The sequence below is a fragment of the Saimiri boliviensis genome, chromosome 2 (genome assembly GCF_048565385.1).
Source record: "Saimiri boliviensis isolate mSaiBol1 chromosome 2, mSaiBol1.pri, whole genome shotgun sequence".
Taxonomy (NCBI): domain Eukaryota; kingdom Metazoa; phylum Chordata; class Mammalia; order Primates; family Cebidae; genus Saimiri; species Saimiri boliviensis.
Window position 1 is genome coordinate 47,553,122 of NC_133450.1, and position 18,189 is coordinate 47,571,310.

An 18,189-nucleotide genomic window follows, 5' to 3' on the forward strand; every position below is an offset into this window, starting at 1 on the left:
AGCTCGGCTTTCTAAAGGACCGTGCCCTTAACAGCAGGTCTCGAGTTCCTATATCCAGACCAAAACCTCCAACTACATGATCCTTTTTCTTAATAAATTTTATTTTGATAATTGTAAAAAGAAAAATCAGGACCAAAACTAAAGGCAACTTAAAAAGTTCAAATATATACTCCTTAATAATAATAGAGATTTATAATTTCCAGGCCCTCTCTGGGGAAGGAAGACCCAAAGGGCAAAGGGGAAGGCAACAATGCCATCAAACAATTCAGTCACTCGTTCAAAAGAGAAGCTGGTAGGACAGCTCAACGGGGCATGAAGAAAGGGAGAGAACAGCAGTAGCTCTGCCATCCAGAACTCAGTCCATCTTGAGGTTAACATAGATATAACGGATGAACTTTAGAGAAGAAAAAAAGGAGATGGTGCCCAGCATGAGGAAGAAGACATAACCGGTGAGTAAGGAGTAGCCAAAGAACTCTACTGTCTGTACTGCCCCAGACATGTTGGAGCGCCGGGCATAATAGAAAACTGAGTAGAGGAAGATGAAGACGCCAGTGGAGCCAACACTCAGCACAGATCGCCACCACCAGCGGTAATCCTCCCCAGATAACTGGAAGTAGGTGAGTGCAATGGAGATGCAAGCCCCCACACTCAGCAGGATGGCGAAGACAAAGAAGAGGATGCCATACAAAGTGTACTGCTCCCGACCCCATACTGTGGCAAAGATGTAGTACAGCTCCACAGAGATGGCACTGTGAAGAAAAGAGATGATACACAGCATTAAAGGGCTGTGCACTGTCAGCACAGTGGCTGGGCCAAAATCCAGCCCCCACCCTCTCCCATGTTGCTAGGTCATTGTGAAAAGTGAGTTCACTCCATTCTCTGCCCCAGAACTCCTGGCTTCATGGGGATTTTTTGCCTATGATTAGCTGCTCTCACTTCAAGAGTATCTTCCCTGATAGGTTAAGGGCAGGGATCTTGTCCATTTTACTTTCCACTTCATTCTCTGCCTGGCACAAAGAGGTATTCAACAAAGTAAATAAGTAATCAAATAGGCTTTAAGTCTCACATGATGGCCACAGACACTAAGGTTGGAAACCAGGAAGGTGAAGGGGGAGATGTCTCCAGAGAGCTTTAAAAGTGAGACACTCTCATATCTGAACTGATTCAAACTCAGTCCTGCTTGGGGATAGGAGGAACCATTTAATGATCTCTGAATGGTACCGCTGAACAACGCATCATCATTGAAGTTGGGTTAGGGTACTGGATAAGTAGGGACAGGAAAAGGTGAGGTCAGGAACCTAAGAGTGATAGCATTGGGATAAAGGGAGGATACCTGAAAGGCAGGAAGCCTCCAACAGTCATGTGGATGACAGTAGACTTGTACCAGGGCTGGGGTGGGATCTCCCGGGCGATGTTCTTGGTGCGACAGGGTGCATCAAAGGGGCTGGCGTTGTTCTTCCCAAAGATGCCTCCAATAACAGTGAGGGGAAAGCCCACCAGCAGCCAAACCGTCAGAAGCAGCAGGATGGTTGTGGCTGGCAGAGCCTGTGTCGAACCATTGGCCCAATGCACTGAGTTCACCACACTCCACGTCAGGAAGAAAGGCACTGCAGGGATGGGGCCCCCAGAGGGAGGGTCAACACTAGGAGCTACATCTCTAAGGGCACCCACTTACATCCAGGACCAAAAGGGGAGGGGGGTGAAGCAGCCTGCTACTCTAACAGCAGGCTTATTCTTCTAGATGTCTCTGCAGAGTCAAATGCTTTCACCTCCACCCTTTCAGATCCCATCTTTGCTCTTTATCTTACCAACACTACCCCCCAACTCTGTGTCATTAAGGATCAAGGTAGCTACTACATAATCTGGGAGTATTACAAATCCACCTGCCTCCATCTTGCCCTGGAGTTGGTAATTCCTCGCATGAGACATTCCTTTGGATTAAGGCCCTGTTTTCAGAAAACTTGGTTCAAATATAAATGTGATGGGATATAAATCAGACACATAGGATTGGGAACAAGAAGGGTTCAGAACAGAAACTACTACTGCCTTTGAAAGGTCAATCCAGTTTGAAAGCCTAGAGTGGGCCCACCTTCAAAATAACAATTCAGGGGTATTATTTATTTATTTATTTTGAGACAGAGTTTTACTCTTATTACCCAGGCTGGAGTGCAATGGCGCGATCTCGGCTCACCGCAACCTCCGCCTGCTGGGTTCAGGCAATTCTCCTGCCTCAGCCTCCTGAGTAGCTGGGATTACAGGCACGCGCCACCATGCCCAGCTAATGTTTTGTATTTTTAGTAGAGACGGGGTTTCACCATGTTGATCAGGATGGTCTCGATCTCTTGACCTTGTGATCCACCCGCCTCGGCCTCCCAAAGTGCTGGGATTACAGGCTTGAGCCACCGCGCCCGGCAAATTCAGGGGTATTATTTCACTGTAATGGGTGAGAATACAAGACAGACTGCTTGGGTCTGAAACCTGGTTCATTACTTTTTAGGAGTGTAATCTCACACAAGTTACTTAAGCAGCCTTTAGTTCAGTTTCCTCATCTGTGCAATGGAAATATTACCTACTTCACACAGGTATTGCTGAGTGCTTACCACACTGCCTAGGACATTTTAAGGGCTTAATAATTTTAAACTATTCAAAAGAAATGCATTCTTATCTTTTTTGGTTTTCTTGTTTCTTTTACAATATTCTTTCCCTTCAAGCCTCACCCTGACTCTATCCCAAGTTCTATGATGTGTTCTTTTTTTTTTTTTAGACAGTCTCACTCTGTCACCCCAGCTAGAGTAAAGTGGTACAATCATGGCTTACTGCAGCTTCACCCTCCCAGGCTCCCCAGACTCAAGCAATCATCCTGCCTCAGCCTCCCGAGTAGCTGGAATTACAGGTGTGAACCACCATTCCTGGCTAATTTTTTATTTGTTATAGAGAGGGGATTTCACTGTGTTGCCTAGGCTTGTCTCAAACTTTTGGGCTCAAGTGATCCTCCAGCCTCATTCTCCCAAAGTGCTAGGATTACAGGTGTGAGCCACTGTGCCCAGCCACAATGTGTTCTTAATTTCTAAGTCCAGAAAGGCCCACCAGGGAAAGGGAAGTCCTCACCAGAGAAGAGACTGGTGGTGAGTATGATGTTCCACACCCAACGCTCGCCTCCGATCTGCCGGTAGAAGTGGCTGGACACGTAGCCAGAGATGCAGCAGGTCAGGGCATACAACAAGATGGCTGCCGAGTTAATGGCCCCATGACGGTGCACATTGAACATGCCCAGCAGTGCCATGACAATAATGCCTGCAGGACGGTAGTGGAAAGCCCACGTTAGGCCTCACCTGTCTCTCCCCTAGCAATTTCAGGGGAATCAGCCCCCCTTCTCCCAGACTAAGGTCCTCCAGCAAAACAATCTCCCCCAGTTTTACTATCCAGAAAATCTACAACAGAATACATGCATCCTTGCTACAGCCACCCTATCCCTTAGGTCTTCCCCTCTGGATAGAAAAGAAGACCCACAGACCTTTTCTGAACAAACTCCCTACCTAGTTCAATCCCATAAGAGAAATCCCCAATTCATTGTTATCACCTCACCAGTGCCAAGGGCCAGGAACTGGGCGCCCACGCCAAGCACAGCACAGAGCAGACCACGGTATGGGGGGAAGCGGAAGACATCCGTATGGATAATTTTCCAGCCATTGTCACCCTGGTCAAAGTCATCACCAGAACCTGCAGAGGTGGTCTCCTCATCTAAGTTGTACCGAGCCAGGTCATTCCGAAGCACACGCATTAGAATGACAGCCACAAAACCCACCAGTAAAAACACAAGCACCATGGAGTTGATGATGGACAACCAGTGGATTTCCAGTGTTCGAGGAAAGAAACCACCATCATCACCACGGCGCCTGTCACTCCGACGCTCCACTGAGGTCTCAGACCAGCGCACGCTATAAGTGTGGGTAAGGCCTAGGAACTCGTCAGGTCGTAACCCATCCAAGCTGTGGGGCTTGACGTCCCGCACTGAAACATTGGCGAATATAATTCGGTCTCCATGGAATTCTAGGTGGAAGTCCAAATGAGTCCAGAGTCCTATCTTGTGGCTGTGTGGCAGGAAGCCGCTCTCCTCCATGTAACCCACAAACCCCCGGATTGGCAAGTCATCTACCACAAATTCAAAGTAGTACAGTTCTTCGATGGCCTGGCGCAGCTGCTCCACCTATAAAGAGGAAGTCAGGAGTTGGTCACACAAGACCTCCCCAGTCAAGTTTCTCACCTTCAGCACTACTGATATTTTGGGGTAGATAATTCCTTCCCTCCCCCACCACCCCATACGGTGTCGTGCTCTGTCACCCAGGCTGGAGTGCCCTGGTGCGGTCTTGGCTCACTGCAACCTCCACCTCCTGGGTTCCAGCAATTCTCCTGCCTTAGCCTCCCAAGTAGCTGGGATTACAGGCACCCACCACTACATCCAGCTAATTTTTGTATTTTTAGTAGACAGAGCGTTTCACCATGTTGGCCAGGCTGGCTCAAACTCCTGACCTCATGATCCACCTGCCTTGGCATCCCAAAGTGCTGGGATTACAGGCATGAGCCACCACACCCAGCCTGGGGTAGATAATTCTTTGTCATAGTGGGGCTGTCCTGTGCACTGCAGGATGTAGCCTTCCTGGCCTCTTCCCACTACATGCCAGTAGCACCCCCTAGTAGTAACAACAAAAAATGTCTCCATATAGGCTAGTAAGCAGAACATTATAAAAAAGAAAGAGAAATAAATAAATGTCTCCAGACGTTGCTAAATCTCCCCTGGAGGGCAAAACTGTTCCCTTGAGGATCACTGGGTTAGACTCTAGAATGTTGAGGTCCTCCATAAAAGGGCAAGTATGACTTGACAGGGTTAGGGCCTAGAAAAAGAAGAGTGGTGCAGCGTAAGGAGGTCTGGAGTGGACTAAGAAGTACCAGTATTCACTAAGGAAAAAGCATGACAGGGAAGGTTAGGTAGAGACTACAGGAGACAATTTAAGAAACAGCCAAGAGGTAGGTATGGAAGGCAACAGAACTATGTAGGACTGATAGTTGAGACCTTATGGCCAACAGAGAAGCTTGCAGTAAGAAATCCTGGGCTCTGGTATCAGTTCTGCAGTTCACTGTCCATGTAATCTTGAAAAAAGTCACTGCTGAGCAAGTACGTATCTTAGTCCACTTAATTAGAATAGCATCGCATGCCCTGCCTGCCGCACTGGGTTGTATTGTAGTTGGAATGGAATCAGACAGTTTCCATCAAGGTACTCTGAACCATAAATGTAAGGCACTGTTAGTCTCTGGGAAGGAGGGCTATGGGATAGCCAATGTGGAGAGGCTGACCTGTGCAGAACTGAGCTGCATGTGGCACAGAATTCTCTTCTCCACGTTTTCCCGAAAGTGGATCTCATACAAAGACTCAGCCATCCGGTCCCCATCCAGCACTTCACCCAGGCTAAGGCTTTTGTGACGTATCTTCTCAGGGCAGCAGACTGGAAGCTGATAGTAGTGGTAAGTTTCCTGAGGGTTATGGTAGGGTCCCACTTTGTTGACATATAGAATAACAGGGTCGCCGGCCTTGTAGTGTGTCACGCCTTCCACCCCTGGCCCATGGCCTGTGCTCAGCAACAGTATCAGGATTGGCAACCACTGGCAGCTCCAACTTCGAGGGTTCCCTACGACTGTCATCCTTAAGGCAGTGGAACCTGTTTAGGGGAATCCTACAGTTATAGAAACCAGGGAGGTTACAGAAACCCCAGGTCAGGTGCCTCGAACTGCGGCCCTCTGGCTCCACTTGCCTCCATTGGCCCCCTGCCCCACCCCACCCTACGTCTCTGTATCCCAAAGACCCGGTTCCGCCTCTGCTCTCTCATTCTCCCAACCTGGGCTCCCTCCCGCAGTCCGTCCGGCCTGGAGTCTCCACTACGCGCCCTGGCCCGTTTCCATGGCAACGCCGCGCCGTCTCGCACCTCGGGTCCCTTCCCGCCACAGCCCCGGGGTCCTCACCGCGCGGGAAGGGCTGACCGAGGCGGCGCCAGCGGCCTCCGCGGCCCCGTAGCTGCCCTTGGGCTCCTGCCGGGGTCTCCCCCAGAGCGGTGCGGTAGCGGCGGGTTGGAGAGGACCTGCCGACCGACCTCCACGGGGTTGCCCGCCGCTGCGCCTGACGGCGGCGGCTGCGGCTGCACCGAGCTGGACACCGCACTGCCTTATTCAAGAACTCGCTGCGCCTTCTCCAGCTGGAGGCCCGGCCCAGTTCCGGGGACCCCGTGAGGCTCGGCTCGCCCCGCCCGTCCTCGGCGAGGCGGGGGTCCTCCCGGCGATCAGCAGCGCGGCCCAGGACACGTCAGTCTTACCACTTCCGCTCTCACCGGCGGGGACCTCAGCCTGGCGGAAAGTTCCTGGCCTGGGCCCTAGAGGTCCCCGGCTGCTGCGGCCCCTGGGGACCCTTCGCGACGGCTTCCCGGGGAAGGGGCTGAGGCCTGGCGGCGAGGACGCTGATGCCCCTTCAGGATGAGTCGCCACTAGGCCACTTGCTGGTTCCTGGAAAGATTTGGGGCTGGAGAGCTCTTGGCCAGGAGGCTCGCGCTGGCCGAGGCCTGAGAGCTGTGCCCGCGGCAGCAGCCTAGCGAGGGCCAGGGAGACGCATGGAGCAGGGGTTGCTGAGTCAGTAGCACTTGCGGGTTAAACCACCGGCTGCTGAGGCCGAGTCCTGAGAGGCGGTTCGTGGTCCCCCAGCCGGGTTAGGGGTGAGGCTTTGCGCGTCTCTCCCATGCAAGGGTCCCACGGTCTGAATCTCACCTCACCCCTCTCCCACGTGTTACGAATGGCCCGCGCCAAAGTAATAAATATGTCATAGGAATGTCTTCCCGGAGCTCTACTGGAGACTTCCCTGGCCGCACAGTGACCGTTTAGTGCCCCACGATAAGCAAGCCGAAGTCGGGTCTGGCGGAGGCACCCAAGGAGAGAGGATGTCTTGTCTTTTCACTCCGTGAACTGGGTAGCCTAACACGGTTGTTGTTAATTGGTGGTAAGGAATCTGTGGTCCGTTAGTCTCTATTATGTTTTTGCTCTTATTTATCACTATATGTCTTTGGGCTTCTCTTAACCTTGTAGGGCAAATTTTGAAAAAGTTTACCCTTGTGTCCCAGCTATTTCAAAGGGGATCTGCCATCTAGGGAGTTAGTTCCCCTTGGAAATCAGACGTTTGGGCAGTGACTTCCGTTTGGCCACCTGGTAGCAACGTGTAAGGAAGTGCACTTAAGGTTTTCACTCCTCAGGGGAAGAAGCACAGCGGAAAATCACAAGTGACTTCTGGCCTGAAAAGCTCTTCATTTACCTGCTTCCATGATTATTGCCCTTTCTGACCCAGTCCTTCTCCCGGCAGACATAGGTGAGGTTCAAAGAAGTAGATGGTGGAGCTTTTTTAGACCATCAGTGAATTTTGTAATTAGAAAAAGAACTAATGGCTGGGCGCGTGGCCCACGCCCTAATCCCAGCATTTTGGGAGGCCGAGGTGGGCGGATCACCTGAGGTCAGGAGTTCAAGACCAGCCTGGCCAACATGGTGAAACCCCATCTCTACTAAAAATACAAAACAGTTAGCTGGACGTGGTGGGGGGCGCCTGTAATCCCAGCTACTTGGGCGGCTGAGGCAGGAGAATCGCTTGAACCCGGGAGGCAGAGGTTGCAGTGAGCCGAGGTCGCACTATTGTATCCAGCCTGGTGGAATTGTGCGATCTTTTTTTTTTTTTTTTTTGAGACTCCGTCCCTCCTCTGCCCCCTCCCCCCAAAAAAAGGAAAAGGAAAAGAACTTGAGAGTGGTTTAGCCGGACGTGGTGGTGAGCACCTGTAATCCCAGCTACTCAGGAGGCTGAGGCAGGAGAATTGCTTGAATCCAGGAGGTGGAGGTGCAGTGAGCTGAGTTCCTGCTATTGCACTCCAGCCTGGGCAACAGAGAGCGAGACTCCGTCTCAAAAGAAAATAAAAATAATAAATCATCTTTAACTGACAACCACCTGGTCTCTAAAGCCAGAAACTTGGGCCTCTTTCTCAGTATCTTCCCCCTCAGATAATCAGTGTCACCATGCCCTCTCCACTTACTTCCTGAATATCTCACAGATGCTTGCCTCCACTTCTTTGGTTCAGGCTCCATCTTCTCTCACCTAAGTTACCATGACAGCCATCTTGCTAGTCTCTTAGTTACCTTCCCCCTGGGTCATTTTTCACACTGCTACTGGAAAGATTTTCTTTTTTTAAATCAGGATTTTCAGGGGGAGGGGGTGCCTGGTCAACAGTGTTTTTTTGTTTGTTTTGTTTTTTTTTAAAGCAAGCACTGAGGCCGGGCATGGTGGCTCACACCTGTAGTCCCAGCACTTTGGGAGGCCAAGGCGGGTGGATTACCTGAGGTCAGGAGTTCATGACCAGCTTGACCAACATGGTGAAACCCCAACAACAAAAAAAATACAAAATACAAAAAAAATGGCCAGGCGCGGTGGCTCACGCCTATAATCCCAGCGCTTTGGGAGGCCGAGGCAGGTGGATCACGAGGTCAAGAGATCGAGACCATCCTGGTCAACATGGTGAAATCCTGTCTCTACTAAAAATACAAAAATTAGCTGGGCATGGTGGCGCACACCTGTAGTCCCAGCTACTCAGGAGGCTGAGGCGGGAGAATTGCTTGAACCCAGGAGGCGGAGGTTGTGGTGAGCCGAGATCGTGCCATTGCACTCCAGCCTGGGTAACGAGCGAAACTCCTTCTCAACCAAAAAAACAAAACAAAATAGCCAAGTATGATGGCTCATGTCTGTAATCTCAGCTACTTGGGAGGCTGAAGAAGGAGAATTGCTTGAACTTGGGAGGCAGAGGTTGCAGTGAGCCAAGACTGCACCATTGCACTCCAGCCTGGGCAAGAAGAACCAAACTCTATCTCAAAAAAAAATTAAAGCAAGGACCTCGATTTTTTGTACACCCAGATTATATGAATATACAGGGTAGAATCAAAATAGCCTGGCATTTGAGACCTCTCAGACCTGGATCCTAATCACTTCTCCAGGTACATTCGCCTTCTGGAACCCTATCCTGTTTTCAAATAGAAATACTGAATATCATGTTCTCTCAAGCCTGTAAGCCTCATATTGTTCCTTGTGCCTAAACCACCCAATTTCCTATTTCCTACTTATCCTTTTTTTTTTTTTTTTGAACATTGCAAATGTCACCTTCTCTATAAAGCCTTCTCTTATTTCTCCTTCCAGGTTTGTTTATAGTGTGTCTCACTGTACTGTTATTTTACTTATGTGTCTGTCTCCCTTGCTAATTTCAGACTCCTCACAGGAAGACTGTAATTTATTCAACTCTGTTTCCTCAGGACCTAGCAGTGTTTTTGTATCTATCAGGCAGCTTAATACATGATCATTGCATGAACTGGTTTACTTAAACCCTGTACATGGTGAGAGACTAGAACTGCCACCAAGTTACCTGTCTGGGGGCCAGCCTGTGGGATCAGATGGACAAGATTGGGTGGGCCCCCCTTACCATGATGTGCCCTGGAAAACTGCTCATCTTGCTAGATTGAGGATGTAGAGCTGTAGAGCTGGCTTCCAATAGAACTTTGGAACCATCCTGCCAGCAAGGTCAGACTGTCAATAAATGGGAATTTACTGCTAGCCTATGGCATAATCTGTTCTTAGAGTATTTGTTCTGTTTTGGAGGATGGAAGATACAAGAATTTGGATTCTTCCTATGTTCTCTCCTCTGCCCCTCTGTCCCCACTGATATAGTTTGGATATTTATCCCTGGCTGGATCTCATGTTGAAATGTAATTCCCAATGCTGGAGGTGGGTCCTGGTGGGAGGTGTTTGGATCATGGGGGCGGATCCCTCATGGTTTGGTGTAGTCTTCACCATGTGAGTTCTCACAAGATCTGGTTGTTTAAAAGTGTGCACCACCTCCCCTACAACTCTCTCACTCCCGTTCTCACCATGTGATATCCCTGCTTCCCCTTCACTTTCTGTTATGATTGTAAGCTTCCTGAGGCCTCCCCAGAAGCTGAGCCAGCACCATGCTTCCTATATAACCTGCAGAATGGTGAGTCGTGAGCCAATGAAACCTCTTTTGTGTGTGTGAGTGTGAGTGAGACGGAGTCTTGCTCTGTCGCCAGGCTGGAGTGCAGTGGTGTGATATTTTGGTTCACTGCAACCACCACCTCCCGGGTTCAAGCTATTCTTCTGCCTCAACATCCCGAGTAGCTGGGACTACAGGCACCTACTACCATGCCCAGATAATTTCTGTATTATTAGTAGAGAGGGGTTTTTACCATGTTGGTCAGGATGATCTCAATCTCTTGGCCTCTTGATCTGCCCACTTCAGCCTCCCAAAGTGCTGGGATTACAGGTGTGAGCCACCATACCTGGCCTAAACCTCTTTTCTTTACAAACTACCCAGTCTCAAATTTTTGTTTGTTTTTGATACAGGGTCTCACTTTGTCACCCACACTGGAGTGCAGTGGTACGATCTTGGTTCACTGCAATCTTCACCTCCCAGGCTCAAGCGATCCTGAGTAGCTGAGACTATAGGTACACACTACCACACCTGGCTAATATTTGTATTTTTAATAGAAATGGGTTTTTGATATGTTGCCTAGGCTGGTCTTGAACTCCTGGGCTCAGGTAATCCACCTGCTTTGGCTTCCCAAATGTTGGGATTACAGGCATAAGCAAGAGTACCCAGCCTCAGGTATTTCTTTATTGCAATGCAAGAATGGCCTAATACCACACCCACCACACAAAATCTTTTTTTTTTTTTTTGAGACAGAGTCTTACTCTGTTGCCCAGGCTGGAGTGCAGTGGCGTGATCTCGGCTCACTGCAGCCTCCACCTTCTTGCTTCAAGCAATTCTCCTGCCTCAGCCTCCCAAGTAGCTGGGATTACAGGCACCTGCCACCATACCCAGCTAATATTTGTGTTTTTAGTAGAGATGGGGTTTCACCATGTTGATCAGGCTGGTCTTGAATTCCTAACCTTAAGCAATCCACCCCTCTTGGCCTTCCAAAGTGCTGGCATCACAGGCATGAGCCACCACACGTGGCCACAAAATCTTTTTTTTTTTTTTTTTTTTTGAGACGGAGTTTCGCTCTTGTTACCCAGGCTGGAGTGCAATGGCGCGATCTCGGCTCACGGTAACCTCCGCCTCCTGGGCTCAGGCAATTCTCCTGCCTCAGCCTCCTGAGTAGCTGGGATTACAGGCACGCACCACCATGCCCAGCTAATTTTTTGTATTTTTAGTAGAGACGGGGTTTCACTATGTTGACCAGGATGGTCTCGATCTCTTGACCTCGTGATCCACCCGCCTCAGCCTCCCAAAGTGCTGGGATTACAGGTTTGAGCCACCGCGCCCGGCCCACAATATCTTAAATCTAAATAACTCCTCTGTGACCAAACTTGTTTTCCCATTCCACTGAGACCTGCAATTTCCAGCCACCACCTGCCCATTTGGCCAGTTTCTAGCTTGTCTTCTGTGTCAGTTGCACTGCTATAAATAAATACCTAAGACTAGGTAATTTATAAGAAAAGAGCTTCAATTGGCTTGTGGTTCTGCAGGTTGTACAGGAAGCATAACGCTGGCATCTGCTTTTGGGGAGGCCTCAGGAAGCTTACAATCATGGCAGAAGGCGAAGGGGGAGCAGGTATCTCACATGGTAGGAGTAGGAACAAGAGGCCATAGAGGAAGGTGCTACCCACTTTTTAAAAATGACCACATCTTATGAGAACTCACTAGTGTGAGGACAGTACCAAGAGGGACAGTGCTAAACCATTCATGAGAAACTCACCTCCATGATCCAATCACCTCCCATCAGGCCCCACCTCCAACACTGCAGATTACAATTGACCATGAGATTTGGTTGGGGACACAGATCCAAACCATATAATCTTCCTTACCCATGCAGCTTAGATTCTGCATTCCATCATTTCAGCCACATTCTTGCATGTGTTCTTGATGCCTGTCTCTCATTGTTTCACTGCAGCTGCCAAGCAAAACCCTAAATCATCATTCAAATACCTATAACCAAGATGCTAAAAAGAATCACAACACTATAATATGTGTCTATGGACAAGCTGTGTTCTCCAACCTCAGTTGGGCCCTCAATGCTGCTTATTTTCCAAACCAGCTCTTTTCTCTTCTCCACAAGTCATTTGTCTCATCTGATCAGTTGACCTCCCTATATAGGTTAGTGGGAGAGGCAAGCAAGAGACGCAATTACAGACACGGTGTTAGGTGCTGTGACAAAGTATGGGAGCACCCAGGAAGAAGGAATAGCTAAGTGAAGCCTGAGCAGTCAGTAAAGTCTTTAAAACAGCTCCTATGCCAAGTTCTCAAGAAGAGTACTAGTTTGCCACAAATACAGAAAAGCAGTTGTTTGGATGAAGCAAACCAAACAACTGCTTTTCTGTATTTGTGGCAAAGAAATATGGAAATTTTTTTTCTGTATTTGTGTGTTAAAATTGGGGAGGCAAGCAGGATCAGACTTAAAGCTGTATGAAACAATTTGGATGGACTTGATCCAGAGGAGAATGAGGAGACATTGAATTGTTTCAAATGAAAATAAAATCAGATTTATGCTTTAGTCTTAAGGAGGATGGACAGACTGGAGGGGAGCAGAAGCCTGGCTGGGGCAATCTGTTCAATGATGGAGGTGTAAACTAAGGGAGTGGCAGTGGGCTCAGAAAGCCATGAGAGTATTTTTAAACAGATAATCAGGAGGTAGAAGAGACAGGATTTGGTGATAGATTGAATGTAGGGGCTGAGGCAGGAGGGTTTGGGATGACATTTGAGTGTCTAAATTAAGGGTGATTAATGTACAACTCACAGAAAGTTCTGAGAGAAGAAAATAAGTTCAATTTTTGATATGGTTAAGTTCTAGGCAGATATGGTAAGTTCCATGGCTGGGATGGACATGGCCATGTAATATTGGCTGCTCTATCTAAACTCCAGAGATAAATGGAATGGAGATGAAACTAGGAGCAGTCAGCGTAAATGTAGTATTGACATCATGGGTGTGAACGAGATCAATAAGGGAGAATGTGAAGGTTTGAGAAAATAAAGCTTGTAGGGGCCGCGGTGGCTCATGCCAGTTGTCCTGGAGCTTGAGGAGCCGAGGCTGTGTGTTCGAGGCCAACCAACCTGGGCAAGATAAGAACCTCTCATTCGTTAGAGAAAATAAAGCTTGTGATAGAACACTTGGGATATGATTCAGGAATGAATGGAGAAAGATACAGCTTCAGTGAAGGCTGAGGAATGACCGGAGGATGTGGAGGAAAACTAGAGAGTTCTGGGTCATGATAAGCATGGATTTCAAGGTTAGATTGTCCTAGAACATGTTCAACACCTTATAGTTATAATACTTTCACACTCATATTTCTCATGCTGCATTATAAACTCTAGGATCATTGTGTCTCTACTGACCTTATTGAACTAAGGGGCTGCAGTAGGCTCAGAAAGCCTTGAGTGTATCATTAAAGAGATAAGTAGGAGGTAGCAGAGACAGGATTTGATGATAGATTGTATGTAGGGATTGAGGAAGAAGGAAGGGTCTGGCATGACATTTGGGTGACATTTTATCCAAGTACTCAGTATACTGTCTGTTACATAGTCGGTACTCATATATCAATGATGGGGCTGATCTTTAGGAGGAGTGTTACCAGACTGGAAGGTACCTCTGGGAATGAGTATGTTTCACACTGTATTTCATTCTTTTTTTTTTTTTTTTTGAGGTGGAGTTTCGCTCTTGTTACCCAGGCTGGAGTGCAATGGCGCGATCTCGGCTCACCGCAACCTCCGCCTCCTGGGTTCAGGCAATTCTCCTGCCTCAGTCTCCTGAGTAGCTGGGATTACAGGCATGCGCCACCATGCCCAGCTATTTTTGTATTTTTAGTAGACACGGGGTTTCACCATGTTGACCAGGATGGTCTCGATCTCTTGACCTCGTGATCCACCCGCCTCGGCCTCCCAATGTGCTGGGATTACAGGCTTGAGCCACCGCGCCCGGCCTGTATTTCATTCTTAAGTTTTGTGGCCAACAGACGGATAGGAGGTGGATTGTGATGTATCCGGAACATGAGACCTTGAGGGGTTCCGCAACCAAAAGGAGGAAGTAACAACAACCAGTGGAGACAAAAAGAACTGCTTCTTTTTCTTTCCCCCTCCAAGTTGCTAGTGGAGGGCTGAGCCCAGCATCCCAGACTCGTGTGACTATATAGGCAAGCATTTGGAGACCTATTTCACTTTGATACCCTAGCCTTCAGTGGCTCAAGGTGTTGGCTTTGTATAGGAGGCTTCCAAGTAGTAAAGCTCCCTGCTCTCAGCAAGCCCAACACCATGGGGAAGGTAGATGTATCAGAGGCAGCACCAACCACCACAGCCACAGCCTACCACTCCATCATGGATGAATATGGGTATGAGGTGGGCAAGGTCATTGGCAATGGCTCCTATGGGACAGTATATGAGGCTTTCTACACAAAGCAGAAGATCATGGTGGCAGTCAAGATCATCTCAAAGAAGAAGGCCTCTGACGACTATCTTAACAAGTTCCTGCCCCGAGAGATACAGGTTAGAAAGGGGACTGGAAGAGAGAACTGGAGCTTGGTACTAAGCTGCTTGAGGTTTCTCAGAAGGGGTATGGCCAGAAGGGGTGGGGCCAGAAACCCCCAAACCAGAACTGAATGTCTCACTAAGCAGCTAGGAAGATTTATGTAAATTAAACCTCTTTCCCATCCACCCACTCACCTCCAGCTCCACAAAAAGTAAAAGTGCAAAACATAGGGTTTGCCCACAGGCCACTAGTTCTCTGAGGTTCAGGGGTTGATCCTTTTGCAAAGTTCTAAGTAAGTAGCTAAGGGTACGAGATGGCTGTGAGTGCAGTCAGAGTTCTCCCTTCCCAGGTTTGATGGGTCCTTCTTCTGGGGTCAGGTAATGAAAGTCTTGCGGCACAAGTACCTCATCAACTTCTATCAGGCCATTGAGACCACATCTCGAGTATACATCATTCTGGAGCTGGCTCAGGGTGGTGACGTCCTGGAATGGATCCAGCGCTACGGGGCCTGCTCTGAGCCCCTTGCTGGCAAGTGGTTCTCCCAGCTGACCCTGGGCATTGCCTACCTGCACAGCAAGGGCATCGTGCACCGGTGAGATCGCTGCCACCCAGACTGGGGCCTTTGCTCTCAAGGGGGTTTTATGCACATCTCTCATTTTCTGCTCTTTTTTCCTCTCTCGAACTTGCTCCTAAATATCTAGGCCTATTCATGCACTCTATTATAATCATGTGGTTAAGGATACTGATAAAATACTCACGGTATGGAGAGTTTTTGTTTTTTTCGAGATGGAGTCTTGCTCTGTTGCCCCCACGCTGGAGTGCAATGGTGCCATCTCAGCTCACTGCAACCTCCGCCTCCTGGGTTCAAGCAATTCTCCTGCCTCAGCCTCTTAAGTAGTCGGGGTTACAGGCACACGCCACCATGTCCAGCTAATGTTTATATTTTTAGTAGAGATGGGGTTTCACCATGTTGATCAGGCTGGTCTTGAACTCCTGATCTCGTGATCTGCCTGCCTCGGGACTCCCAAAGTTCTGGGATTACAGGCGTGAGCCACCATGCCCATCCTGGAGAGCATTTTATGAAATACAGTGGTGAGCTCCCAGTGGTCTTCACATACCATCCTCTCTTTCTCCTCACTTTGGACTCTCCTTACCCTCTGACCCCTGGCCCTTCAGCTCCCAGTCTAAAACTAAGCCCTCTTCCCAGCCTGACACCCAGCCTTTCTGCTGCTGGTAGGGACTTAAAGTTGGAGAACCTGTTGCTGGACAAGCAGGAGAACGTGAAGATATCGGACTTTGGCTTTGCCAAGATGGTGCCTTCTAACCACCATGTGGGTCGTAGCGCTTCTTACCGCCAAGTGAACTGCTTTTCCCACCTCAGCCAGACTTACTGCGGCAGCTTTGCTTATGCCTGCCCGGAGATCTTACTAGGTTTGCCCTACAACCCTTTCCTCTCTGACACCTGGAGCATGGGCGTCATCCTTTACACTCTAGTGGTCGCTCATCTGCCCTTTGATGACACCAATCTCAAAAAGCTGCTGAGAGAGACTCAGAAGGAGGTCACTTTCCCACCTAACCTCACCGTCTCCCAGGAGTGCAAGGTACTGGCTACCTAAGCAGGGCTGAGGCCTCAGGGATGACCCACAGGGAGGGATGAATATCCATCCTAGGTCACCCAACCTAGGTCTCCCAACCCTGGGGTAAGGCTTTTCCCACACCAGAGCCATTTCACACACTAGCTCCTGCCCTATAATAGAATGGAGTTGGCAGGTGTGGAGGCTCACACCTGTAATCCCTAACACTTTGGTAGGCCAAGGTGGATGGATCACGAGGTCAGTAGTTCGAGACCAGCCTGACCAATATGGTGAGACCCCGTCTCTAATAAAAATACAAAAATTAGCTGGGTGTGGTGGCGGGTGCCTGTCTGTAATGCCAGCTACTCAGGAGGCTGAGGCAGGAGAATCGCTTGAACCAGGGAGGCGGAGGTTGCAGTGAGCTGAGATGGTGCCACTGCACTCCAGCCTGGGTGATAGAGTAACTCCATCTCAAAAAAAAAAAAAAAAAAAAAAAAAAAAAAAAAATAGTATGGAAGGCATAAAGGGCCAACCAGTAGGCTCCAAACCTTGCTTGATATGCAGGTTCCAGCTTCTGCCTCTTTAGGCCAGAAGGGGATTATGGAAAGCATTCCCCGCAAGGAACTTTTCACTCCCCCTCCAGGGGGTTAACTGCCTGGCTCTCCAAGATAAAATCAGAGCCACACCTCATTTGACATGAGTGGTACGATAGGCTATCCTGCTTCTTTCTTAGGTCCAGCTGCTCATTATCTGTGTGGCACAATGGAGAAAAACTCAGGCAAGACCTCTCTCTCCCCTGCTCTAGAACCTGGTCCTTCAGATGTTACGCCAAGCTGCTAAGCGTGTCACCATTCTGGATATCATCAAGGATCCCTGGGTGCTCAAGTTCCAGCCTGAGCAACCCACCCATGAGATCAGGCTGCTTGAGGCCATGTGCCAGCCCCACGCCACCACTAATCGTCACCAATCCTTGGAATTACGACCTGAAAATGGCTGAAGAAGGGGGCTGAGAGAGGAGCAATTAGGAGGGTCTTGGGCTAAAAATCTTTTATACCAAAAATAAATCTAAGTCTGATTTAGTTTCATCAACTAGAGTCAAAGACATTCTTTTCTCAAGGGAATCTTACAGCAAGGAACACTGCTGGGATAGGAGAGGGATTTCTGCCCAGAGCCTTTAACTAATAATCTTTTTTTTTTTTTTTTTTTTTTTTTTTTTTGAGACGGAGTTTCACTCTTGTTACCCAGGCTGGAGTGCAATGGCGCGATCTTGGCTCACCGCAACCTCCGCCTCCTGGGCTCAGGCAATTCTCCTGCCTCAGCCTCCTGAGTAGCTGGGATTACAGGCACGCGCCACGATGCCCAGCTAATTTTTTGTATTTTTAGTAGAGACGGGGTTTCACCATGTTCACCAGGATGGTCTTGACCTCGTGATCCACCCGCCTCAGCCTCCCAAAGTGCTGGGATTACAGGCTTGAGCCACCGCGCCCGGCTAACCAATAATCTTGACATTTATGTTAAATCAATAGTGTAATCCATGATGTGGCTCAGAGGGGATGGGGTGCTCAGATTAACACTATTTTGGGACGCTTTATTATTCATCTCAGTATATGCTCATTATTTTACACCTTCGTGCTGTTTAAATGCTTAAGCAGTGAGGCAAAAGCCCTGGTTGCTCCACTTTGATTATGGTTCTGTCTGTCTATAGTCCAAAGTGATGGCACTGTTAGTTCTTTTTTTTTTTTTTTTTTTTTTTGAGACGGAGTTTCGTTCTGTTACCCAGGCCGGAGTGCAATGGCGTGATCTCAGCTCACCGCAACCTCCACCTTCTGGGTTCAGGCAATTCTGCCTCAGCCTCCTGAGTAGCTGGGATTACAGGCACATGCCACCATGCCCAGCTAATTTTTTGTATTTTTAGTGGAGACAGGGTTTCACCATGTTGACCAGGATAGTCTCGATCTCTTGACCTCGTGAGCCACCTGCCTCGGCCTCCCAAAGTGCTGGGATTACAGGCGTGAGCCACCGC

General features: G+C 48.8%; 2 protein-coding genes across 4 annotated transcripts; one reads left to right on the forward strand and one right to left on the reverse strand.

Moving 5' to 3' along the window:
- Nucleotides 1-80: 80 nt before the first annotated feature.
- TM9SF1 (transmembrane 9 superfamily member 1) lies at nt 81-6,369 on the reverse strand. Of its 3 annotated transcripts, none has more exons than XM_010335013.3 (6): nt 6,016-6,369; nt 5,353-5,714; nt 3,586-4,207; nt 3,109-3,294; nt 1,334-1,607; nt 81-749 (listed from the first exon to the last, which is right to left on the reverse strand). In XM_010335013.3, the coding sequence occupies exons 2-6, from the start codon at nt 5,695-5,697 to the stop codon at nt 356-358; spliced, it is 1,821 nt and encodes a 606-aa protein (XP_010333315.1). In that variant the 5' UTR covers nt 5,698-5,714; nt 6,016-6,369; the 3' UTR covers nt 81-355. The 3 variants fall into 3 exon arrangements, with proteins under 3 accessions (XP_010333315.1, XP_010333316.1, XP_010333317.1); XM_010335014.3 differs by having other exon boundaries at nt 5,979-6,369; XM_010335015.1 differs by lacking the exon at nt 6,016-6,369 and adding an exon at nt 5,892-5,972.
- Nucleotides 6,370-12,434: 6,065 nt separating this feature from the next.
- TSSK4 (testis specific serine kinase 4) lies at nt 12,435-17,315 on the forward strand. Its single transcript, XM_003924289.4, has 4 exons — nt 12,435-14,609; nt 14,970-15,184; nt 15,800-16,193; nt 16,972-17,315. The coding sequence occupies exons 1-4, from the start codon at nt 14,379-14,381 to the stop codon at nt 17,161-17,163; spliced, it is 1,032 nt and encodes a 343-aa protein (XP_003924338.1). The 5' UTR covers nt 12,435-14,378; the 3' UTR covers nt 17,164-17,315.
- The last annotated feature ends 874 nt before the right edge of the window (nt 17,316-18,189 follow it).

Excerpts from the sequence above, each read along its gene's own strand:
- TM9SF1 (XM_010335013.3), bottom strand. The coding sequence starts at position 5,697 with ATGACAGTCGTAGGGAACCCTCGAAGTTGGAGCTGCCAGTGGTTGCCA. Across the intron at positions 3,295-3,585 it reads GTTCCTGGCCCTTGGCACTG|GCATTATTGTCATGGCACTG; the intron begins GTGAGGTGATAA and ends ACCGTCCTGCAG. Across the intron at positions 1,608-3,108 it reads CACCACCAGTCTCTTCTCTG|TGCCTTTCTTCCTGACGTGG; the intron begins GTGAGGACTTCC and ends CCATCCCTGCAG.
- TSSK4 (XM_003924289.4), top strand. The coding sequence starts at position 14,379 with ATGGGGAAGGTAGATGTATCAGAGGCAGCACCAACCACCACAGCCACA. Across the intron at positions 15,185-15,799 it reads AGCAAGGGCATCGTGCACCG|CCTGACACCCAGCCTTTCTG; the intron begins GTGAGATCGCTG and ends CCCTCTTCCCAG. Across the intron at positions 16,194-16,971 it reads CCGTCTCCCAGGAGTGCAAG|AACCTGGTCCTTCAGATGTT; the intron begins GTACTGGCTACC and ends CCCCTGCTCTAG.